General features: G+C 38.0%; 2 protein-coding genes and 1 long non-coding RNA gene across 4 annotated transcripts in view; 1 reads left to right on the top strand and 2 right to left on the bottom strand.

The window, feature by feature from the left end:
- Nucleotides 1–25,756, top strand: part of LOC306800726 — a 599,049-nt gene that overhangs the window by 69,547 nt on the left and 503,746 nt on the right. The gene's annotated exons all lie outside the window — the stretch shown is intronic.
- The window catches only part of KITLG (KIT ligand), a 52,765-nt gene continuing 35,159 nt past the window's right edge, over nucleotides 8,151–25,756 (bottom strand). The window contains exons 4-10 of one of the 2 annotated variants that reach the window (XM_079303026.1): nucleotides 21,779–21,958; nucleotides 19,797–19,959; nucleotides 18,846–18,941; nucleotides 12,201–12,310; nucleotides 11,612–11,688; nucleotides 10,196–10,279; nucleotides 8,151–9,058 (exon numbers count right to left, since the gene is read on the bottom strand). In XM_079303026.1, coding sequence (XP_079159152.1) covers nucleotides 10,240–10,279; nucleotides 11,612–11,688; nucleotides 12,201–12,310; nucleotides 18,846–18,941; nucleotides 19,797–19,959; nucleotides 21,779–21,958 — 666 coding nt within the window. In that variant the 3' untranslated portion in view covers nucleotides 8,151–9,058; nucleotides 10,196–10,239. The remainder of the gene's footprint in view (nucleotides 9,059–10,195; nucleotides 10,280–11,611; nucleotides 11,689–12,200; nucleotides 12,311–18,845; nucleotides 18,942–19,796; nucleotides 19,960–21,778; nucleotides 21,959–25,756) is intronic. The other variant, XM_079303027.1, reaches the window with a different exon arrangement.
- GALNT4 (polypeptide N-acetylgalactosaminyltransferase 4) overlaps nucleotides 25,373–25,756 on the bottom strand; it is a 372,781-nt gene continuing 372,397 nt past the window's right edge. The window contains exon 2 of the transcript XR_013773910.1: nucleotides 25,373–25,382. The gene's annotated coding sequence lies outside the window, so the exon portion shown is untranslated. The remainder of the gene's footprint in view (nucleotides 25,383–25,756) is intronic.

The following is a 25,756-nucleotide window of genomic DNA, read 5'->3' on the forward strand; positions in this document are numbered from 1 at the left end:
TTATTTTTAATATTGGCATGAGGGACCTGCTCCCCATCCCACCCAATCCCCATCATTGCAAGGAGAATATATTCCTCCTATTACTCAACAACAAATCCCTAAAGCATTTGTTTGTGAAGGAGGGAAAATGAAATAAAGGGCTTCTCAATTCACTGCTCACCAAGCTGGGTGCATGGCCATGCTTCTCTCTCCCTTTGAATCTGGGTTGCTGTGCAAAATACAGTGCAGTCCTCCTAAGACCAGGGCAGATGGAAGCCAAGGCACTGCATGGCATCCCACAGTCTGTGGAGCAGCCCTGCTTTTGTGGTGTGAAGAGGCAGGGGACTGTGCTTGCCTCCAAGGACATTTGCCTTTGTGTCTGACTGGTCAGAACATGCAAGCCTGGCCTGGATGGCCATAAGAAGGTGCTGGAATGGGTGCATTGCCTGTCTTTGGTCTGGAAACACGTGCTGCTCCTCAGCCTTGATCAACACGGCAAGGTTTGGTAATGGACATGGAGTTTTGGGTGGGACGAGCACAGGCTTGAGTTGGCCCGTGGTTGGGTAGGCAAGGGCCACAGGAGGTAGTGGGGATGCAGCAAGATGAAACCCACCAAATGGCTGCAGACCACACTCAGTCTGAGTAAGATCAACAGGAAGGTCACCAGAAAGAAAGTCAGTCTGTTCAGGAAGTTTTATCAGCAGGAACCCTATGAGAGAGGGCTGCATGAAGAAACATCTGATTAAATTGACTAGCTCTTGCTGTCTTAAATCTGATGGGCAAATATTTTTAGAGGAAAACAGGGTTGACATATTTATTCAGCATAAACTGTTTGTTCCTCTGAGGAAAACTCTGTGGGAATTTTCGTGCTTGCAGCTGGCACGCATACTGCTGTGCAGTGCAGTTTGCAGGCAGACTAGCAGTACCCCCATTACAGCTGACCCCAGAAGTCTAATCTTTTGCTAAACATTTTGAAGTGTTTTCTTCCTAAATACTAACTCAGTTACTGTCTGCATAAAAACTGCTAATGGCAGGGCTGCTAACTGCAACCAGAATACATGATGCTTTAATTGCAGAGTATGACTGTACTGGAGAACACTAGGAGTCTGGGTGGAGGCTGAAGGAGGGACCGGATAATGACAGGACACGAAGGTGTGTATATGCAAAAGAGAAAACCTGGGGCTTTGCTGAGTTTCCAGTTACAGCCCAGGTTGAAATACAGAAGACCAGTTGTGCAACCCAGAGCCAGATTTTTGGCTCTCAATGAAATAACGTTGGTGGCCTGTATGGAAATAGAGATGGATTCATTACCTGAGCCCCCAGGGAACAGGGTAGGTGTGTGTGGTTCTGGCACAGGCAGCCATGGAGCAGGAAGGGCGATGGAGCTGAGCTGCCAATGGCTGGGGAGCACAGCACAGCGTGGGATGCCCAGTGAGCCTTTTGATCAGTGCATGGAACTTGGCAATCCTGCGGCTCACTCTCGCCAAGGGCTGGATTTGTGAAGAGATTCTGTGATACACGGCCATTCCTTCAGGGTATATGATTGAAGTTCATGGCAGTTACATGATTTGCTAAAAAAATTTGCTAAATTCGAGCACCGCCTCCTCCTCCACCCCCATCAGCACCCCTCATCCCACACACGTGCACACTACATTACAGGTACATTAGGATGCCCACTTAGACTTCACTGAGCAGCACTGATTCTATCTGAAATGCAATGAGTACCCAATTATAGCACTTAATAGCATTCTTCATTCCCACATCTCTTTGTTTGTACCAAAGGTTAGAGCATTTAAAATATCATCAAGAAAACACAGTGCTTACTGACTGAGGCAATTGAATTCCTCTGGAACAATATGAAACAAGACTTAACAACAAACTGACAAGTGGTACCACCATGTCAATGAGATACTTTCTTCTCAACTTCTGGCAAAGGAGTAATTGCCTCTAAGAACTCATTGCTTTATTCTTGGGGATGATATTTAAAAAATTTAGATGCTATGTCTCTGCCTTCACTGATGCTATTAATTGGTTTTGAGACACATCCCCATTTTGTCATTTCTAAAGGTGAAGGCTGTTCTGTGTTTTGTTAATGATGACAGCACTGCTGAGAAAAAGGAAGGTCTAAAATATTTGACTTTAAGAACATGACAGATTAAATAACCTGGGGGGTCCTAATAATCATCATTCACAATGTAGGAGATGACAAGGGGAAATTTCTAAGATGACATTTTGTCACTTGTGGTAGTCTTAAAATGACAAAAGCTATACATTCTGCTCTGCAGCTTCTTTACTCTAATTGGGCCAATTTTGCTATCATGCTATTATCCTGCAGAGCAGAACTGGTGACAAACAAAGAGGCTTTTGTGATCTCAGCTGAGTATTTTTCCATGAGCTCAAGAAAATATCTTTCCAAAAGAGAATGAAAATTGTCCTCGCATTTTGTGACTGGCCAGAAGCCTAAGGCTCATGTCTGTCTGCAAAAAGTCTCATCTTTTATTTTTAGTTCTTGCTTGCTTATGGTGGGATTTTCAGAAGGCAGAGGAACTATAACCGCATTTTGGATATTTCCTGTTACGTGAAAAAACTTACCTTGGGATATGGCGTGGGAAAAAGAGGGATAAACCTTCCTTCCACTCTCTGCAATATTGGCAATCTACTTTAATTTAACAATATTTTCCACTATGCACCAGCAAATATTAATTCCCTTTAAGTATGTAATGACACAAAACTCGATTGTGTTAGCACATGCCTCTTTGTTATATTAGGAAACTTAATCCATTTAAAAAGCGTTTGAACTTTGGGAGAAAATTTATCATCAAACAACTGCATGAAGAGTAGTAAGGAAGTGGTTCTATAAGCTGTTAATGTACTGTAAAATCCTGAAACAACCCATCCTGTAAAGATGAAAACATATTATTTATTATCATTCAGAAGTTTTGTGCAAAAATATATTTAGTAACACACATTTTTTAGCATGGAATAAAATTACACTGGAGTGTAACATGGAGTCTATGTGGAGTGGGCATATATCCAGCTCATCTAAAATACAGTCATTTCATGGAAGTGTTAAACTGCTAAAACATATTGCTATCAAGAAACAGTTGTTTATTATAATAAGCATTGTTTTTCGCATGACAGAAGTAGGAAAATGTCATTATTAATCCCATCCATGATTTGGACAAAGATAGCCTTTGTTTCCATCTACTGAATGAGATATTTATATTCATTGTTTTGGAGAAACTAAAATTGGAAAACCGAAGGTAAATATTTCTCTCAATCCTTTAGCACATTTAAGTCTGCAGAGTTCAGATTAAGCAGTGGTAGTTGTATGCAGTTAGCCAGCATTATGTAAAGTACCAAACATTGTAAAACAGACTGCCAAAAATATTATAGAGGTATCACTTTGGCTGAAAGGCTGCACATTTTCCAAGACTCTCCCTCTTACCCTTTACCCCATCTGCATATGTTACAATTCACAGAATCATACATTAGTTTGAGTTGGAGAAGTCCAACAGCCCCCCTGAAATGAGCAGGGATTTCTTCATCTAGATCTGGTTGCTCTGAGCTCTATTCAACCTGACCTTCAGTTTTTCCAGGGAACCTCTCTGGGCAACCTGTTCTAGTATTTCACCTTTCTCACTGTAGAAAATTCCTTCTTTATATCTAGTCTGAATCTGTCCTCTTCTGATTTAAAACCATTGCCCTTTGTCCTGTTGCAACAGTTCCTACTAAAAAGGCAACATCTTTCTTGTAAGCCCCATCTAAGTACTAGAAGGCTGCCATAAGGTCTCCACAGATCCTCCTCTTCTCCAGGCTAAGTAGTCCTAAGTCTCTCACCCTTTCTTCATAGGAACATATTTCATTCCACTGAAGCAGAGCAGAGGGCCAGTCACCTCTTTCAACCTGCTGGCCACGCTGCCTGTTTATGCAGCTCGAGATGCATTTGGGACCACTCAGTTTGGTGTTGTCTGAAAACGTGGTGTGGGAGCACTTGATCCCATTGTCTGTGACATTGAATATGTTAACACTGTCCTTCCCAATACAGACCTTTGAAGGACACCCTCACCACCAGTCTCCATCTGGAGAAGATTATGAGTTACCAGCTCCTAACTTTAGCAAGAGTTGTTTTGTTAGCTAAGAGTGCTCGCATCTCATTTCTAGGTACCCTACTGTTACTTCTGCCTTCCTGAAATTCCAGGTCAAACTGGTGTTTTTGTTGCACTAATGCAGCTTCCTCATGAAGTACACTGATTTCCAACTCTGAAGTTACATGGTGCTCATGTAGCCTTAGCTGAATCGAGTGCCATCCTACTGCTGACCCACCTGAGCCACCAGTGCTGCTCCCCAGGGCATGACTCCTGCTACACCATCAGTGAGGGCTGTTCATGGCCTTCTTCAAGCCATCACCTCTAAATTCCTGGCTGTGTCCAGATCAGCAGCCACAGCTTTCATTCATATCCATACCCCAAATTCTGCCACGTCCAAATTCTGTTCCACTGTGTCCCAGTCCATTAATCCTCCTCTACTCTTCCTCATCATCCCTGTCTGTACTTTATTCTTATTTACAAATTCCTTTGTATTTGCCTACTGTAACTTCCCCTTTATCTTCCAAGGCTCATTAATGCTCTCTGAGGCAGGCTGAAAGTCTCAGCAGGTTTACCTCTTCATCTTTAGCTGTCATCTTTTCATCCTCTCTCAGGAATGGAGAGATTCCAATGCTCCCTGAGCAGCTCAGTTTTTTCCTCCCAAACTCATCCCATCCCAGATTTCTTGCAGAAAAGCCACAATAAACTGCTGAAAACTTAAAGGAAGGATGTGATCCTTACAGGATAAGCTCTGGTTTCTACTGAAAGATCCTGGTAAATGCCACTCACTGCAAAAGAAGGCATCAGCATGAAATGTCTGCATCAAGTGAAGGAATCTGCATCAAGTAGCATATTTTCTGACAGGTAATTATTTTAGATGATGACAGGACTTAAAAATGTTGTAATTGTGACTGACACAATGCAATATACTAATTATTTGACAGTGCATAATATCTTTATTTAGAACAATAAAGCATATGTATATAATGTTAATTCCAAATCTGAACTGGTATAAAAAAGGGATCTGGGAAAACATCTATCTTTAAGAGGACACATATGTACATACACATCACATTTTATAAACTTTGTTGATTATCTTCAGTTAGAACGTAATTATGCAAAATTGTGCTGATATTTACATTGAAATAAATGAATTTCCCCATAATGCAACCAGCAAATATCTGTGTCTCTATCACTAAAGAGTCTGAAGTTTCCACATTCCATCAATTTGATAACAAAATAGCAACATGCCACCATTACTGTAAATCTGCATTTAAGACAGTTGAATCAGATTCCTGAATTGAAAAATGCTGGATAATTCTTAAATCTAACTCAAAATATCAGTATTTTATGTACACAGTTAGATTTTCAATTTAATAATTCTATTTTGTGTACTAAACAGTTTCAGCATATTACGTAGAGCAACAGAGGAAACAGTGCTGCTGCTGCTGAGAATCTAAAAAATGTGCAGATTGTACACATACTCCATAGTAAAGCACATTTTATAAGCTTGCTTATAAAATGACCTTGTGATGAAATAAGTACCATTAATTCATTCAAGTAAACACGCATCTAAAATAGAACAGCTACTCAGTATAAGACTATCTGCTTTTTTATTCTCACAAGGCCACTAGCAATTGCATGCAAAGTTCAACTATTTCAAAGGAAACCTAAAAATGGTATGTTTCTCACCAAACCACAGATATCCAAAAGCCAAATTTGGTTGACCTTTATATATATATATATAAAACCCACCATCCCTTTTTTCCCCAATTTTATTTTAAGAGGGAAGGTGTTGATTTTCCAACTGTGTTAATGCATGGGCCTCTGTCTACCCAAAAAGAAGGCTGAAAAACTAATCACTCTTTAGAAGTTAAACTTCTTTAGAAGTTAAGAAGCAATTAAAGGTCTATTTCTGCCACTCCATCTTCAACTGAAGAGTAACTTTTCCAATTTCTTTTTTTCAATTCTTTTCCATTGATTTCAAAGATGTCTCACAAGTCAGTAGTCTTTCAAAATCTGTCCCATGATCTCCTCAGCGGGCACAGAAAGTTCCCAGTAAATTCACGATCCTACTTCAAAGTGCCATGCCATCTAGTGTACCCTGGAATGTCCAGAAGCCTCCTTCACCTTTGCAAAAGGACTGAGAACACCCAGTCAGATCTCTCTTGTGTTCAGATCCCTCAAAATTAGGGCAAAGAATGAGAAAACCGTGTGGTCCAACAACACTTCTGCTACTCCAGGTGTCCCATGACTTTCATGCACATTCAAAGAACAATGTTTGTGATGTGAAGGTTAAAACTTTATACATGAGTTTTCTTTCTGTTCTCATATAACTTAAAATTTACCTTGCTCCCCAGAAGAGATTAGAGTGTCTGACATTATTTAAAAGTGACTTACTTTAAGATGTTGCACCTGGAGAGTGAACAGTTTGTCACAGTCAATTTTTGTTTCACGTATGTTTCAATTCATACCAGATATTTTCAATGGTATTGAAGACTACGAAGCCTAAAATACAGTGCTTTTGAATATCAAAGTATCATTTGGGACACATCAATGTGACCCAAATTATGTGTTATTGAGTATCTGATTTTCTGGAAAGATTTCATTTAGCAAAATGAACATTTTTTAGCAACAAAGAACATTAATAAATACAAATTTATTTTTTTTTACTGAATCTAAAAAAAAACCCCAAACCCTCAAAATGCATAAGCTAGCCTCAAGAGCATGTTATATTAAGTATTTAAGGTTTTTGTACAATGTGTAAGGATAATTGCTTCCATTTATTGTGGATACTTTTCCATTCAGTCAAAACCAATACACAGTTATTCTCTGCATTACCAATAAGGTGCAAATTTCCATCAGTTAGGTCATGCTGACATTTCTTTTTGGGTAACTCTTAAATAAGTTTGAAACTCACAGTTGGAGGGCCTTGTGAGTACAGAGCTACACAGAGTCAAAGGAGACTCAGTTTTACATGGGGAATTGCACTGTTTGAGCAATTCACTTTCTTCTCAGAAGTGATGAGCAACCCTGGTTATTAATTGGTGAGTGCTTCAGCATCTCCAGAATAAACATGAAGGCCTAATTCTGACATCAAGTTTCTTTTGATCTAGTCTAAGAGAAGTTCCTCAGGTGATGCAAACCTTGAAGTTCTGTTATCCTTAATGGAACTATGCTAATTTATACCAGCTGAGTAGGACTTGAGGACCCTTTTCTGACAAACAGAAAGTGCAAAAAGGGCCTGAGTATAAACAAGAATTTCACATGATCAAATCCTTCCAGCAGTGAATTCTTGAGAAATTTCAATATGGATTGCAGTAGGGTCAAAATTCCACAGAGTGTGGCTACATGCCAGATCATCAAATATGGTAGTGTTCTGAGATTTTTTCTTTTTGCAAATTGTTTTACCAAAAATGCACACACACACACACAAACACACACACATACACGCATATGTACTATATGTATGACATTCCTTTTATGCATGGTTCTCAGAAAATTGAGCAGAAGATTCAAACTTCTACAAGATCTCTTAAAAAATTTAGTAACTACACATTTTAAGGAGAACTCCAAATTTATGCTAAACTTTTAAAAGGTTGTTTTGATTTTTTTGATTTTTTGTGTTTTTTTTAAAGTTTTCAAGTTACTTAAACTGAAGCTCTTGCTGACCTGGTCAATATCATGACAGAACACAGTTTACCATCTCATGTGAGCCTTTAGCCTTTACCCGTCTGAATTACACCACCTAATACAGGTAAATAATTCGTACTCATTATCTGGGAAGAGACAAGATGAAAAGATGCACAACTACACTCGTAACTTTTACCATGGTATTTTTAGGATTTACTTGAAAATGCATATCTGTACATCAGTCCTGTTCATATTCCATGGATTCTGTAACAGTAATAGATGAAGAAGACAGGTGGGAAACAAAGCCTTTCTCTTTTGTTTCAAAAGAATTAACTTTCAAGAGTGAAGAATGCCAGGATATTAAAGCTTACTAATCACTTAAAACACAATGCAAACATTAATTACAGCTGATGTAAGTAAAAGCTAAATACACTCTCAGGATCCTCCAGATTTGCTATGCTATACATTTAAAGACAAGGTATCAATGGCATGCATCTTCAGAATTTAAAATGCATTTCATGGGTTTGTCTTTATTGTGATGTTTGAATGCAATTCAGACTCTTTACTTTGCCTTAGCATGACTGGAAATTTCACCAGTGTTCACATATCCAGCAGTTACTCTTAATTCTTCCAAGCTCCATGAGGTACATTCACCTCCTGTTTACTTTGTCTTCATCCAGTATTTGCTTCTCCTGAACAGAGACCACCAACGCTGATGAATTCTTGCGGCTTTCTGGGGTGGGCAACCAGCCACCTGGCACCCGATAGAGACCACGTGTTGCTGTCCACACAGCCTTTGACAGGCATAAACACAGCTCCTTATAAGTCTAAGTCTAGAACACGAGCTCATGGCATGACTTTGCTTTCAAGTTTTATATACAATATTGAAGAGTATGTTATCTGTATCCATTTCTGCATTTTCTGTCAGCTCAGAGACCTTCATCTGAAGACATCAATTTAAGGTAGAGGACACAGAATTTAAATTAAGGATGCAAAGGTATTTATGACTTGCAATGATTACACACAGTTGGAGGCATTTGAAAGATGCTTTTTTTGTTCAGGACATACTTTGTTTGCCAGAGTCAGCTGAAAGTATTAATGCAATTAAAAAACCTCAAATGTCACACAAGGTAGATATTCACGTAATATACAGTCCTGCTAAGTGCACACTCTTCTTGCCATTGTTCAATTCAGTGTTGGTTTCACAGTAACAAACACAAATTGTCCTCATTTCTGTATCATGTCTATGGAGTCATGGGCAGCAACAACAGATGCAGACTCAGTCTGTCACTCCAGAAGGAATACGAATGTGCTTAAAGCTGCTTCATTTATGAAGCGAACATGGAACTGTTACCTGCCTGAAGAGAAAAACAGAAATTCTGATTTTGCTGATTGTTTTTTCTTTCTGTATTTAACTAAACAGTAGACCTTCTCACAGACATACAACATAGACATTTTTTCTCTTAAAATTTTGGAAATAAATTTTAATTACACTTGCATAGAGATTTCTTAACTCAGAAAGAAAAATGTTGTAAGATATACTTTCTGCTGCAAGAACAGACTTGCTTGCAAAAGTTCATTGATGTAACCTAAGGTAATGGAACAACTCTCATGGTTTTACAGAACTGTTATGTTTGGGCATTTTGGTACTGGCAATCTCTGGCCGCAAACATTTCTTTCAAGTCATCTCGACAATCCAAACTGAGTTTACATCTTTGGAAAAATGGAACAACTTGTCCAATGCAGTGACAACTTCCCTTCTCAGTGAGCATATGGTAGAACAAAGCATTTAAGGAGAATAAAAAACCTCTCAAGCTGTATCTAACTCAATCATACAGAACACCTGAGGGTAGCTGCTGCAGAATGAACTGCAAAACTGAGAGTGTCTGTTGTACTCTTACGCTGCTCTTTCAGCACTTTCTGAATTTTCCAGACCCTTGCATAGATGCCATGGGTTAAATATAGCAGAGTTTCTGTGGTAAGAAGCCTCTTTGCCAGGCAAGTGCTGTTCAGCAGAGAACAGCTGGGACTGAGAAACCTTGCTCACCTTTGCTGTTCACTCTTACATACTAAAACAAGACATACATCTGATAAGGCTACAGTGACTACAGAAATTTGCTGACTAAGCTACAATTATATAAAGCTCAGCTCTACTTGGTCTCTTCTCCTACACTCACCTGCTAATTTTACCAGACTGTGTTTTTTTTGTTCATGTTGCTTTGAAAAAGCTGTAGTGTAACAGCTGAAGGCTTCTTTGTATCAGCTCTAACACCGAAAAGGAGAAGCAGTAGCTGTCCTTTATTCTGGAATTCTTGTAAATTTCATTTTGAAGCATTAAAAATTAATGATACATTAAATTAGCTTCTAAATATCACAAATGAAATCTACTGATAGCAAGATTTCTTTTTTTCCTCAAAATGGACTCAAATATCCCTATATTGTAGCAGCTGAAATTAATTATGTCTATGGTGAAACTCTCACCATAACCAACTCACCAGTACACGAAACAGTAACAGTGTTGAGGGAGAAAAAGCAACAGCTACACTTGTAGATGTTCCTTTTCTTTTTGCTGCAACATACTGGAAAAAAAAAAGGTACTTTATTACTACAGTAATAGTATTTCAGGGAAATTGAATAGAAGGGTTTATAAGTTAGTTAAAACTTTAAAAGGGGAGCCAGAAGAATCATAAGATATGTTTGATATTAGTTCTTCCTACTTTTAGATTAATATTTATAATTTCTAAGGGAGGAGAAATTTGTAAGTCAACTATACCATATTTGCCAAAACACACACCATATATTTAAAAAGACATGTAATAGAGAATGCAATCTGCTTCATGTTCCTGCAAAGGCCCTCTCCTGCATTTAACTGTTTCATATTTTCTTCATATAAAAATGTTTTGTGTTCTCTTTGAAGTCCAAAGGAAGGTGTATGTTCCATTTCACAGGTTTTAACACCTATGAGGATGATGTGCAGAATGAGCTATTTATAGCAACTAATATACTTGGTGAAATGAATACACAGTCCTCCATTCTATATACTGTATATGAAAAAAATTTGTTTTAAGAATTTATTACATTAGCAAGCTTAAACACCGAATGGGCAGCACATGGGCTGCACCAGGCACTTCACACAGTGTGAGAACACTACAGGACTACACTTATGCCACCTGCATCAGAGTTTTCCCCAAATTATTCATAGTTAAAATCTGACCAAACATCATGAAATATGAAGTTCAACAATACTCTCCAAACACTTTAGCATGGACTGTTCTTATTTAAAATGTCCCTAAGCCCTTTCCTGGATTTCACAGAACTCCTTGCCCAAGTCATGTCCAAGGAACTTCAAAGCCTTGAACTGTTATTTCTAAGGCATATTTGATTGGCTGAGAACTTGTTGTCTTTGAAAATCAAATAAAGCAGTGTATAAGTAGGAAGAGACACACAAATCATTTCAGGATGACCTTAGGAACATATTAGAATTTGAATGATTTTTGATTAACCTTCCCCAAATATTTTTAAAAAATCAATCAGAAAACATAGTACCCTGGATAAAAATGTGAAAGAACATAAAAAATGTTATTTTAAAAGGTATTTAAAAGGATTTAGGAGCACAACGTTTTTTTTGTTGCATTCTCTCTAGGTCTCAGCATTCCTCTCTCACAGTGGGAATAAAGACAGACAAAATAATGTCCCCACAATAAAATACTGTGTGCAGAACTGTCCTCCATATAAATTTCTGTGTTTGAAACAGAAAGTCCTTAATGGGGCACACTCTAAGCACATATTTTACCTCTGCAGCAAGACCTTGTGTTTGGGGTGTTTTTGTGTTTGTCACAGAGGTAAACAGGAAGTCGTTCTCAGAGATAAAACTACAGCTGCAAATACAAATTTTAAGTGAAACAATATACCTTATCTCATTTTCCTCTTGATAGTCATGACACTGTGTTGTTTCATCACTTTCTGGTCTGGATTTGGGATGTATTTTCTAGGAAGAAAATGCACTAAATATGAATATCCTAAAGCTATAAATATTCTAAAGCTTTCTTTAGTAACTAAACAACTGTATGTTTCAGTTTTCATCAGATGTTCAATATCAAAGTCATCTTGCAAAATGTAGGCCAAATCCTGTCCTCTAACATACATCTACTACTGATATAAATTTTACTATTGAAGTTTTTGTATTGTAGCAGGGGCACAGGTGCCAAAAGCAAAAAAAAAATTCTTTCTCAATATACAATAGGAGAAATGGAAAATTGGGTGAATCACACAATTTATGTTTCCAATTAGAGAGCGATCATGCTGATAAGACAGGATTTGCACTTTGATGGTGGAATTCAAGAATCTGACACACAGATTTACATCTGCAAGTCACAGTTAAGTGAAGATCAAAAGAGGTATCTCTTGCTTTCAAATACAGAATGGTTCTCTTATTCCCACCTCCCCACAGCTAAGAAATGTAGTGTCACTATGTAAACAATTATATGTAGTATCTCTTACCTTCCAGTATATGGCTCCCAAAATAAAGCCAATAAGGAGAGACAGCAATGATGTCAGTGCTATGCTGATCCCTTGCAGGCTGGAGCTGCTAATGAAGCCAAGTGCTTCTTCTGTAATTAAAGATACTCTCATTAGTGAAGACAGATTTATAGCAGAAAACTGTCTTCAGGGCAACACTATTACAAGAGCACTTTCATGCACCACCTACATAACAGCATCTTAAATAGCAGAACAGATACTTCAAAGTGCAATGTACATGAGATGCACTTAATACAAAATCTTACAGGAAATTTTTGACCACAAGGATGCTCCACCCACTTCTGAAACAACAGTGTTGAAAGTACCAACACCAATTCTCTTTTTGCCACTTGTAGAGAATTATCTCTTTCCCACGCTTCAAAGTTTTGGATTCTTAATTTTTGAAGGTCTTACTTTGAAACACAAAGCAATTATTCGGAAAAGAATATATGTCAATTTGTGCATTTGCATTAGCTCCATCAGACAGCTCCCACTGACTGCAGGCACTTTGCCTTGACACTAATCAATGACCAACATGAGGGCTCTCAAGGGAGGTTAATTTAACAGAAGAAGCCTGATCACTTCTAAAGCTTCCTGGAAGGGTACTGCTGACTTCTGCAAGATCAAACCCTCGTACCTTGAGGCTTAACTGCATGTTATTTGGTTAGAACCATTTCCTGATGGCTTTTAACGTTTTGTACAGAAGAGCACCAGCCCTATTCTTTTTTGTACACAAACAATTCTGTTCCACTCACTGGGAGCTCCATGCATGCTGAGACTAAATTTTGGCCCTTATTTCATCAACAGCAGGATGTGGAAAGTCCTGCAGAGTCACCTGGGGATCCTCCTTCTGAAATGCAAAGTGACCCTCAGGGAACTGGTATTTTAGACAGTGTCCACCCAGATTTGGTTCATTTCAAATTGAGTGTCTGCAGCTCAAATGGTGGGTGTATTGACAGAGTACAGGAAAAGAACCAAACTGTAAGCTCTGGAGAAGTGTAGGTGATTGGATACATAGAAATGAAAATGAACTGACAACACTCAAAATTTGTGTGACTCATGCAAATAGCAAATGCCTAAGCACATACAATATGATATACTGGGTCAAACAACATGTGTTTGGTACATTATTAAACAGCCCCCAAGAAAATACTTTAGCTTAGAAAGGAGGTTCTTATAATCAACTAGCAATTAATTTTTAATTCTCAGATTTTCTTGTTGACAAGTTTTAGACAAATATTCTTTTTATCTTTAAATTTAGCTGTGTTTTCTAGGCTCATGTAGATAGAAATTAAAAGACAACAAAGTGTGTATGTTATATATTCATTTACTAGCTATATCTCTGTGTCTTATACACTGTTTACAAAGTCTAGGTTCCAAATGTAGGGGCTTGAGTTTCACTTGTATCCGATAGATTTGGCACACTAAAAGGAAACATCGGTCAAGCAGAACCGATGTCGCTTACCATGAAAGAAATCTGTCTACAGAAGGGAAAGATAGCAGACAAAGTTCTACAGAAGATAACATCAGCTGAAGAAGAGAGGCTATTGATTAGCCTGCCTCTGTCTGCTCAGACATTAAAGCCAAGAGCAGACATTAACTGGGGAGACATAACCTTTCTAACTTTCTGTCCCAGATTAGGCACAGAAGGTGTTTGCTTGCAGAACTGATCTTCGTGAAAACGGGGCAAACTCAAGTGGGCAGAGCCAGCCTGAACAACTCCAAAAATGCTCTCCTGCTGTTGTTTATCTGAATTGCATTCTCAGAAGAAAATTCTGATATTGCTTTTGTGCTCTTGACAAGTAAAAAGCAATCCTCATTTGCCTAATGCCATTTTTCTCAGTGAGAGACTGCTGAGTTTTACAACTAAATTATGTAAATCATATGGGGATGGTCATGTTTTCTGGATTCCACCCTGCAAACTTCAGAAAAATTTAAAATGTGAAACAAAAATCAAAGGAAAGACTCTTTGGGTCATGTAGAGCATAATGTGTTTGATAGCATGTTATGGTAGAGTGTATAACCTCAAAAACCCTCTCCCTACCCACAGTGCTGGGCAGCATGTCATGGCAAGCATGCTGGTTTTTATATGAACTACTAGAGAAATGTTCTGTATGCAGGGTAATCAGCAATAATTTTGTACCTTTGTTTTTAACAGTATTTTTCACAAAATGAATGCAATTTAAGACAACAGAAGAGATTCCTTTACAATGAGATACCTAAAACTGGAAAAATCTGATTTCTGAAAATTATCTCCCATACAGATGATTTCTTCATAATCTATGGAAAACTGAAAGGAATTTGTAATTAACTTTCCATGTGGGGACATGTAATACAGGGATTGAGCCTAAATACAGTCCCATTGTGACACTGTCCTTAGCCTATCTTTTAAAAATGACAAAAGATTTTTTTACCACAACCTGACAGTGTAGGAATTAATTTGAAAGTTAAGTAACCCATAACTACCTTAAAAAGCAAGCAACAACAGATTATTTAATTTCATTTTCAAGTCCATAAAAAATTCTCTCAAAAGATCTGGGGAGAATGAAATGAGTCATGGCAGGTCTCTTCATGTGCCTTTTATTTATATTAAAATTTAAAACAGAACAAGCTGAAGAATTTTCAGTCGGGAGAACCTCCCAGGGACTTGTGTCTTAATGAAGAAAAGGGAGAGAAGGAAAGCAAGCTGGCTAGCACAGGGATTTTTTTCTGTATTAGAAACTCTGGAGCTCTGCACATAAAGATTCTGATTCCCATCAGTTGTAAAGGCAGAGCAGAAGAAGGAACAGCAGGAACTAGGTGTGTCAATAACTTTATGAACTCTCTGGGCAATGCCAGAGGAACTGCTGGCTCTGTCCAGCAGTGTGAAAAAGGGGAATGGATGCAGGCCAGCATCTCTCAGAGCTCTCACTCTGCATCTTGTGGAAGATTCCCTAAGGAAATGAGCCTGTTTGATGCTGATTTATGTATAGTCTTCATGGACATTGGGATGCTAAGCTGTAAACAAATTATATTTATATTAAAAGCCACTCAGCTACACAATGAAGCTATTGAGTTGCTTCCTACCTTGAGCCATGTGTGACTATGATTGAAAGCACTGGCTTTTTTTTTTTTTTTTTTTTTTTTTGCCATATATATCTCAAAGGAATTTTCAGTTTACCTCTGCTCCGTTCCAACACAATTACCACAAGATCTTATCTGGAAAAATGCAGAGCAGCTCTCACCTGTTCATTAGGGTTTTCCATTAACTATTAAGTTGGAACAAAGGAACAAAGGCACAGAAGGCAGCACCAATTGCATTAAACCATAGGTGAACATTTTCAAATTGTTGTGCAATTACTGAATTAAACTATGGTATTTTTTTCTTAATTAAAAAAGGAGACCTTCTTCCTAAAAACAGTTACAGAGATCTCTGTGTTTACATGTTCTTTGAGCTACTCAGTATTAAATAATAGGACTAAATTATTGTGAGGAAATTACAGACAAAAGTGGAAGGAGGCAACACTGAACTCCTCATGAAATTATAAAGAATGTTATGGCATTCAATTGAAGGAGAAATTTAAGTCTCAGCTAGTAAGTTCAAGCTTTGATCAGAGCAATCTGAAATTCATCTGATGGGTTCAACCACTGAAAGAAGAGATTAGGACTCAAGACTTATTTTCCTAACACTTCTTTATATAGGAACCATTTCATCTACATTCTCTAGACCATGTGTGGTATAATCCCTACCATATTTCCAGAGAAATATGAGCAAGACTGGAACTTTAACAGCTCATTGGAACTTCAATGGACTACAGTCAGGTAACAAAGAAGACAAAACAAACCAGCCTAAATAAATCTAGGATGTGGCTGTGGTCTTTTGAGAATCTTATAGGGGAAAAGATGAAGTGGGAACATGGTACAAGTCCACATTCAATATTGAAAGAATGAAAAAAGTACTATTACCATTCAAAAAACAATTAGAATAGCATAATTGTTCTATTTTTTCATTTAGCTGGGCTAAGACTTTTTGTGTCTATTTAGTTGAGATTCCACTCTATTATTGTAGTTTAATTTTATAGTTGTGTAAGAACAATGGAGTCATGAAATATGACTCAACAAAAGCAGTGAAAATAAAAATCCGTAACTTAGCAAATTTTTATAAAATTTCTCTGATAAATATTTCACAAATTATTTTATTGGATGATGCACTTCAAGTTTTTCTAAGTTGACTTTAGAATTGGGGCAGTTTAAGTCATCTGACTCCACAGACTTTATTAATAGATTCAAAATATATTAATCTGGAGGGGTTCTCTTGTAAACACTGAAAGCTTCTAAATGCTCTAGAAACTATTGAACTGTAAAATAACTCAAAAGTGTTTAAAATTAAAAGGTTAATTAAAAAAAATATTGTAGTTTGTGTTTGAAGATGCTTTTTTTCAGGCTTCCCCTCTTCTCAATGTTTTCCTTTTTGAGATTTGAATCTAGTGGTGCTTTTCTGAGAACAGTACTAATGCCAGGGGAATGCCATGCTGGGGAGTCTTCACAGGGGAAGTACTAAGGTTTATTCACTGTTATTCCTTCCAGTAAGGTAAGGATTAACTAAAACCAAAATTTCCTCAGCATGGAAGTCAATACAAAACTAAGATTGGCACTAAAGGCCATTTCAGGGAATAAAACAGTGATGTCAATAACGATTCCATAGCACCCTCCCTGTAAAAAACCTCCAAACTAGTAAGTACAGTGTAACCAGTCAGCATCCAAATTAATGTAATTTAATCTGATTATGAGTTCAAACTGTCTCTAGACCCAGCCAGACATGCAGTCCTCATGTCATTTCTACATAAGGCTGTTAACTGATATCCAATTTTCCAATAAATTGCTTAAGAGAATGATAATCAGTTAAAACACACCTGTACAGCATATGGTAGCCAAGCAATTTACTGCATTACTTTAATGAGGATTTTTTCCTACTTGATTATCAGTTCCAATTATAAAACAAGATTAATAATCCTGCTTCTGCACTCTCCTCCACAGTACAGACACAGGTGCCACACTCCACTGCCCTGCACCCCTCCTGTTACTGTACTGGGTTGAATCCTTTCATCTGAACTGCTCCTGTAATCTGTCTTTTGGCTTCTTGATCCATCCCCATTGCTTCAGGCTGTGGCTGAATATTTTTCCTCTAGCAGTGACAGCAAAAATTATCACATGTTCAGACCTGAGAGAGAGACAGGTATGCATTATTTAACCCCTTCCTAGTGCCTCAGAGCTGGCCCTGGGCTCATCAGGTTATTTGCAGACAGCTCTGTGACCTCCTGGCAAGCAATCTACAGCAGAGTCTTCTTTTTTCCAAAGTCTCAGGCTGGCAGCCAGGAGTGGAGGGGGGTTTTTTTAATTCCTTCTACTCTGACGGTTCTGGGCTATGATGACTTAAGACCTACTCTTAATTAGAAAGCAATCAAGAAGGGCTTCAAATCTGATAGCAGCTGTGAGCCAACTACAAGGTAGGATTCATGGTGTTAAAAGCCCAGAGGGTAACTAGATTACATATTCCAAAGAGAAGGAGCATGAGAAAAAATTCAGACCTTAGTAGCAACTGTGTCACCATCAGGAGCTACCATTGTGCACACTAGACTATATCAGGCTGCCCCTCTGCACATTTCCTTATCACAGGGAGTACCAGACACATGCATCATCATCACACATTCAGCTAACATAGATGTTTGTAAAGTGAAAAGGGGAAATTGCTAAGAGAGCTAGACACATTGTCATCCTGACGTGTCTGGGAAACAGGAACAAGGAAACAACAAGGTTAAACTTTGATCACCATTTCAGGAACCTCTGAGGAAAATCCCCTCTTGCTCACGTGGGAAGCTCCAGATAATGCTCACCTTGTTGCAGATGATGCCACTAAAAGTCCCTAAAACTTCACTGTTTTCTGACACCTAAGCTGCCTATACCCTTTCTGATCTTGTGACAGGTAATGCTGAGGCTCTTACAGGAGCCATTCTGGACTCTTATCAGGGAGCTGCCATGTAACACAATGACCAGGACAGATAAGAGAGATGGACATGAGCATGCCAGAGAGGAGATTACAGCCTGCCAGAAAGGTAGTGACTTTGTCATTGACCCCAAGAGAAAGCGTGCTGGCTGTGGAGGTGGCCCACTGCAACTGCACCAAACAGACATGGGCACTGTCCTCAGGGCTGGTGTAAAGATGGGATTGACAGCACTCTTAAAATGCAATGTACAGGTATCCTCTTTGCTCACATGAGTACCCTCGCTGATTTAGCATAGCTATTCTGTTCACTTGGAGCAACTTCCTTTTCTGGGAGTTAAAATGAGGTGTCTGGCCAAATTTGCTGAGGCCATATGACTAGTGAGACCTCATGACAGCCAAAACGAAGAGGCCAGCCCTCTCCAAATTGTAGAGAGCTGTCACATAATTGTAACTCGATAGCACTCTACATTTTGATTAGATAAGTTCATTGCATTTCAGTGTGACAGCTGAGAAACACATGGTACACCATCAGGAACATGTAACTTCCCATTAATTTGCACAATTAATGACATTCTTTTCCTCTGAGCTCTCACAACCAGCTACCAGAACAAAATGGAGACATATATTCAATCACTTGTACTTACTGTTACTGCTAGTGCTACTGCCAATGCTGTCATTCCTAAGAGAGCTGGCAGCAACAGGAGGAAACAAAAATGTTTTTGTGACAGCGACTCTGGAATCTAAATAGAAAATGAATGTGTCAGAATTATGAAACTTAAAATACAGTTCCCTCTATATAAGACGATGGGCTACAGGACTACTCTGATGTTTTAAAAGCTGGCTGAAGGGCTGTTCATAAAGTGGATTAAGCCAAAAAAGGCAGTTTTATTAAGAGGCAGAAGTGTCTACATGCTGAGCTGCAGCTGAATAGCTAATCTGGAAAAGCAGTTGCTGCTTACAAGTTCTTAGGTTATGGCACTGATCTGCTTCTAGTTGCTACTAATGTAACTGTACAACTGGACACATTGCCCTAATTAAAAAGCTAATATCTGTCACTAGAGAGAGCAAAAGAAAAGGTAATGCAAGCCCTCCATTTACTGGAAGGATAAGAGTTGCAGGAGCTTGGCCTCAGCTTGTTAAAATTTTTAAATGAAGCAAACATTGCCCTGTTGAGGAAAAGCGGGATGAAATTGAAGGTGACTCGAGGCTGCTGCGATTTACAGCCTGTCCTAGCTTCCTCTGCTTTCAGTTGTGCAATCTCAGGCTCTTTTACTGTCTTAGAAAACTAAATAGAGCATTAAGAGAAGATAAGAAGAACAATGTAAAAAAGGCAATTCAGGATAAATTTTGGATGAATAGAAACAGAGCAGCATAATGTGAGATTATTTTGATTATACTGAGAAATTATGTATCTAGGAGTGATGGCACTAGAAATTGACTTTGAAAAGAAACACAACCTTCAGTGTCAGTAGTTACTTTCATTTGCAGTAAAAGGGTGACACAGAGGCAGGTCCTTAGCATCTCTGAAATTCCAAGAAAATCACACATTTATATCTGCCTATAGATTCTGCTCCTCAAAAGGAGACCTCTCTTACCATTCTCTGGTGTTCCTACTGTTGAAGGCAGAATGCAGTCATTTTTATCCAATCTGTCTGCAGACTCTTTGTAGACCTCAATGGTACTATTAAAGTGCCTAAAAAAATCCTCAGGAATGAAGTGACCTTCTTCATAAAGGTGGCCATTTTCTTTTACAATATCCTAGAGTGAAATATAGAATTCAGCTTGAAAGAAGGCCAAGGGAGATACTCATTTCAACACCTCAACAAATGATTAAAATACCCAAAGATGATACAAAATCATTTAAATTTTTAACCTGCAGACAACCAGATTATCTGTATACAATCTTCATAAAACATACAAACTTTCTGATCTGAGGATTTTAAATTAGGTTTGGAAATAGAAATTATTTATTAATACAGTGTTGCAAAATGCTAAGGAATGACAGTCTCCCATCCTATACTGAAAACCAAGAGACTTTTTAAAATTCCCCTCATTAAAAAAAATCCCTTGATTTCACATTACTTTGCAAAGTTTCACATGAGTCTTTTAATCTGAACTCATGGACACAACAATCATTGGTATTATCATTAGGAGAATGGGGAACAGAATACAATAGCTGGGATACACCACTGCTCAGAAACAGGCTGAGATCCCTGATAACATAGGGTGACTATAAACAAGGAAACCAAGTCACTCTGAAGTCTAAAGGTCTAACAAGAGTATTTTATGCCAGACTAAACAATGATTGAGTTGTATGTTAATGATTGACTGTTTATTTTTTTTTTATGTCGGCAAGTCAAGTTTAGCCTGGGGTTACTCTGTACTCCCAAGAAAGAGGACAGTGGTAAGAACATAGTCTAAGTATGTCATAGAGAAAACCTCCTGGTTTTGGCTCCAAAGTTATTTTATGTTTGATGCTGAAAGTACTAGACTTTAAGATCATTATTCTCTGAGGAAATCAATATCTTGTTGTTTTGCTGAACTACAGGATATTTACTTTTCCATTCTACAAAATAAAATTCCTTTTCCCCAACCACATCCCAGCTCAGTGCTTTGAATCATCAGGACATAAATAGAAAAGAAAAAAAAATATACATACTCTGAAAATTGGAGATAATTCAGTTTGAAATGGAAAAGTATGAACTATATAAATACTCACAGCAATGCAATGCAAATATATGGCAAGCTTACAAGGTTATTGCACTCTAAAGGCACCTGAGTATTTTAGTTCATTTGATTCATTCTGGGTGTTGAAAAGGTGCAATTACAACAACTCAGGACTTAGCTGATAAAAATAACTATATGGAAAATACTTGCTCTAAAGAAAATGGTGGATTTTACCCGTTCTATTCAGTGGGACAAAATCTTCAACTACAGAACTTATTTTTAATTACTGACAGTCTGGTCAGATCTGGATAACAGACTAGAAAAATAATTTCTTCCCCCCTTCCCTCCCTGCATAGAGAATGAGACATCTCTTGAGCAAGAATCCTTCCAGCTGTTGTCAGAATCCAGAAACACATGGAAATGGACCAATATCCTCTGGTGTTTGTATAAAAAAGTTAATTAAACCATGGAGAAGCTTTCAGACTTTCACACACTGTGATACATACTAAGAGTATACTAATAACTTTAACCACATCATCTTTATATTTACATTAAGATCACTAGCAAAATATATAATTTAAGATAAATACACAAGGAAGATTTCTGCTAATTTCAAAAAGACCAAAATGGATTAATTATCTTACAGAAGATCAAATAACTGCATACGGATCACTGCATATACTGTAATTCCTTGTAAGCCATTTTTCTTTGAAACAGGAGCCAATTAGCCAATGTTAGAACAATGTGCTCAGTGCATTTCTAAATAAAGTAGGATTTCAGATGCACAGGAATATAAATGAAAACAAATCTAATAAAGCCTTGGATATTTCTAAACTATTACTGAATAGTGTGCAACCAAAAGTAAAAAATAAATATCCAGTACAAAAGCTGAAACTCTGTATAAGATTACCTTGTTTTTATCAAAAGCAAGGCATGCCAAAAGATCATTAATTATCCTTGTGAGATTATCGATGATTGAATAGTTGCTTAAAACATCTGACATATCTGGAATATCTGAAAATTTCTGGAGAAGATTATGTAGACTCTTTGAAAATTCAGGCACCATCAAATGCAACCAACAGTGATTAGGCTGTCAGGGGATAAAAAAAGAAACAGATGTAAATTAAATTTCAGACATTTGTAAAAACTGGTTAAACATCTCAATGTGCAAAAGTAAATTAGATTGTTCTTTCCAATTTAAACTATCTCAAAAGTATAACTTACAATTGTTCTTTTCTGTGGCCAATTTTATCTTCAGTCCATTTGGTAATATTTCTATTCTCACTGATACTGGCATATTTATGGTTGTCTGTTAAATGCCATCCTTTCCTTACATTCTCAGTGACTGCCAAGTGTCAGTGTGTTGAGCATTTGAGCCTTGGAACATGTTACTAGTCCATGTTTTCAGTAACTTAATTTCTTTTCAATTCCTACTGACTTAAAATTATTTAAATATCAGTTTTCATTTACTGTTGTTACCTTACATGACTCAATTAACCCAAATGATCCTTGATTTAAATTTCTTATCAGGAAGGTTTCCATAAAAATTTTGCATGAAATCCTTGTGTGCTTTTATCCACCTTTAAACAAGTTAGCCGAGTTAATTCCTTCTCTTCAGCTTTTTCACAAAATGCCATTACTGGGAACAGCTCCTAGATCTAAAATCCTTTCTTCTTCCTGAGTATTTGATAACAAAAATGTTCTGCACAGCCTGCCACTGCACACTAACACCTATGCAATTAGTTTGCAGGCAAAGTTTGTACAGCTGTTCACATAACTGAAAGCTGGTAATTCACCTTGCTATCATAGAGGAAGTAATTAACTTCTTTTACTTATATATATCCATATCTATATCTATACATATACATAGATAACAGTGGTTAAATTGAGAAAAAAGTCACCCAGAGTCACCCAGCCCAGGAAAATCCCTAACTTGGTATGATCAGCAAAAATACAGGTAATGCATTAGTCATAACTGCAATTTGTGCCTATAAATATCTTCCCAATAAAAGCTAAATTTTTAAGGGCAGATTTTATGAGAATTTATTCCATATATGACATTATTTTTCCAATGTTGAAAGTCTCTCATTGAAGCCTTCCAGAAACAAAGCTTTTGGCCCAACAAGCCCTAAGGACTCTTAGTATCACTAAACCAGTTTCCAATTGCTGTCCAGCGGATAGGCAGCACCCACTGAATCCACCTTCTGCAACACACAGCAAATGTTTTGCAGCTTCAAGCTGTATCTCATTTTACTCAATTTCTTCAATAAACCTACATACAGATTCTTTGTTAAAAAAAAAAAAAATCCACAGGTGTTGCTCTGCTTTGATATGTAGATGTTTCTGACATGAAAAAATACACTTCACGTTTTTGAAGACTAGTCAGACTATTAGGCTTCCAGGCTTAGAGAACCAAATGTAAATACATTGGTCAGCTCCACCTGAATTTCCACTTCTGTGTACAACTTTCTCACATTATGATAACCTGTGGCAAGTCAGTGATACAACTTTTTGCAATTATCTCAACAATCACTTTAAAAAGAAAGAAACAGACCGCAAAATGAATAGCCTTTGGCTTGAGTCTGCTTCCCTTTTCTCCTTCAAGGACAGCAAGGTGAGGGGGGAAGCAGAAGCAAATAAATCAGTGAAAGCTTTATGGAACATATTCTGTTCAAGCAGCATATGCTGTACCATGGCCCACCACCCCCATGAGACAGGCAATGCATTTTCTTTCCTTTGCTTTGGAGCAGGAACACTGACACAGAGCCATTGTGCTTCCCTCAACTGGAAACCTCGAAAGCCTTTTCCTTTGAGGTTTTTTGGGTGAGCATTCTCCTCTGGCAGAGACTAGCATAAGCTTGCTGTTTCTCCTAGTGAGCATTTGGCAATTCCAGCAGGGAGTCTGTTTTGCTGCTCCCGTGGTTTAGCATGCGTGTGGGAGTCTCCTCCAACTGAACTGTTCTGACCTACAAAGCTGTATTTCACAAAAGCTCTAAGTTCTCTTTTCAGTAATGTCAAGCTGTGCAATCACTTGCTATGTCAATACCTATCAAACACAGGGATAAAACTGCTCTAATTGAAAAATATGACACTATTTGCAAGCAGAAATGGAGATTTAACGCTGATATTTTGTGTAAACTTTGACCAAGATTTACATTTTAGGGCAGTTGCAAATGTGATTTCCCCTGTACTGCTGGGTAGCTCTCATTTGGCTTTTGCTTTCCACATCTATGTAAAAGTTTGAATATTATCTCCCCTTCTGAATTCAGCCCTTTGCTGTCATCTCTGCCTTTTAACCTTCAGGTTTGACTACACAGTTCACTCTATACAAGACCACTTTTAAAGCCACTCAGTTGCCTTGAGCTAGTGCATAATGCAACAACCCTTCTGTTTAATGGATGGGTCAGTCTGTTCCTGTTACATGCACTACACTGGCTTCCCATCTGCTTTGCATTCACCCTGCCTTCCTACCTTTAGTCATCTACATTTGGGACTTGCTACGTTGGGTACACTTCCCACTTTATGCACGCACTGAAGATTGAAATCTATTGGAAAAATTTGCAGAGCACCATTTCAGTCCCTTCAGAGTTGAGCAAAGGGCATTTACTTTAGGCAAAGCCATAGGTTTCCCAACTTGCACGGACCAGAACAAAGCCTACTCATTCAGCAAGCCTTGCTGTGGTATGCACAACACAACCTGAAATTACCAGAGAGGAATTTGGCAAAGTGGGATCAGAATACCGCTGACTACTTCCTCCTGTGAAGGCATGTGGCCAAGAGCTGCACCTGCCATTACTATGGCTGAAAGCATGTGCAAAGGGAACATGGAAACCTCAGCTCTGAACTTCTCTTCTTCCTTTTTATTTCTTGGCTGCCTGTTGTAAATGTAAACTGGATCTAAATTTCTGGATATGATGCACCAAGATGACACAGCACTGAAAAGAGTGGAAAAGAATCTGCGTACTGGCAGTCAAAACTGAGCCATGGTGAGAGGCAAGAGTGAGAACAACCAGGACTCATTGCTCAAGCAGGTTCCCTGGCCTTCTTCATCTGACAACACTCCCAGGAGTGCAGGAGGGAACAGCCTCAATCCAGCCCTGCAGCTAAGGGGCTGGAAGCTAGGAGTGCAGCACTCAGGCTACAGCTGTCCTCCACAGATGTGAGTACCATGTCACCAGACACCAAGATCAGTGAATTTCAAAAAGCCCAGCATTCAGGGGGATGCTGACAGCCAGTCTTGCTCCCTTTTTCCCTAAATATTGGCTATTATAAGAAAGGGAAAATTTTCTATTAGTTTTATTTATATAAGATCTCGTTAGTACCTGACTTCCATAGCATTTGTTCTGCAAAGTTTTCCTGTCTGAGAAACCAATTTAAACTGGGTTTTCCAATGTACTCTGTTTTAGTAGAAGCCTCATGCTTCCAGCAAAACTCTTAAAAACACTTCTACATCTGATATAACTCTTCATAACCTCACAACTCAAAGCCCTTCACTATCCTGCAGCCTCCTTTTACTCCTCCCATCTTCTTGTTATTCAGGACTAAATGTGGCTTCTGGCATAATTTTCCAATATCAATAGGGAATATTTCTAGATTTGCTACACTGTTGTAGGGTAGGATGTATTTTTATGTGCATCATATACAAATTGGATTTTTACAGTGACAACTTTGTACAGACACAAAAACAACTTCTTACATCTAGCAGATAATTTTCAGCTACTTTCATATGTGTACAAGGATTAATTCTTAAGACAGGCACAGTACTGTGCCTGTCTTAAATGACACAATCCTAATTTTCTTTTTTCTTCATCTTAAAACAATAAAATATTCAGCATAATTTATATTTTCACCTTGTTTCCTTTTCTTTTTATTGCAATCTTTGCAACAA

Source organism: Erithacus rubecula, assembly GCF_903797595.1.
Source record: "Erithacus rubecula genome assembly, chromosome: 4".
Classification (NCBI taxonomy): domain Eukaryota; kingdom Metazoa; phylum Chordata; class Aves; order Passeriformes; family Muscicapidae; genus Erithacus; species Erithacus rubecula.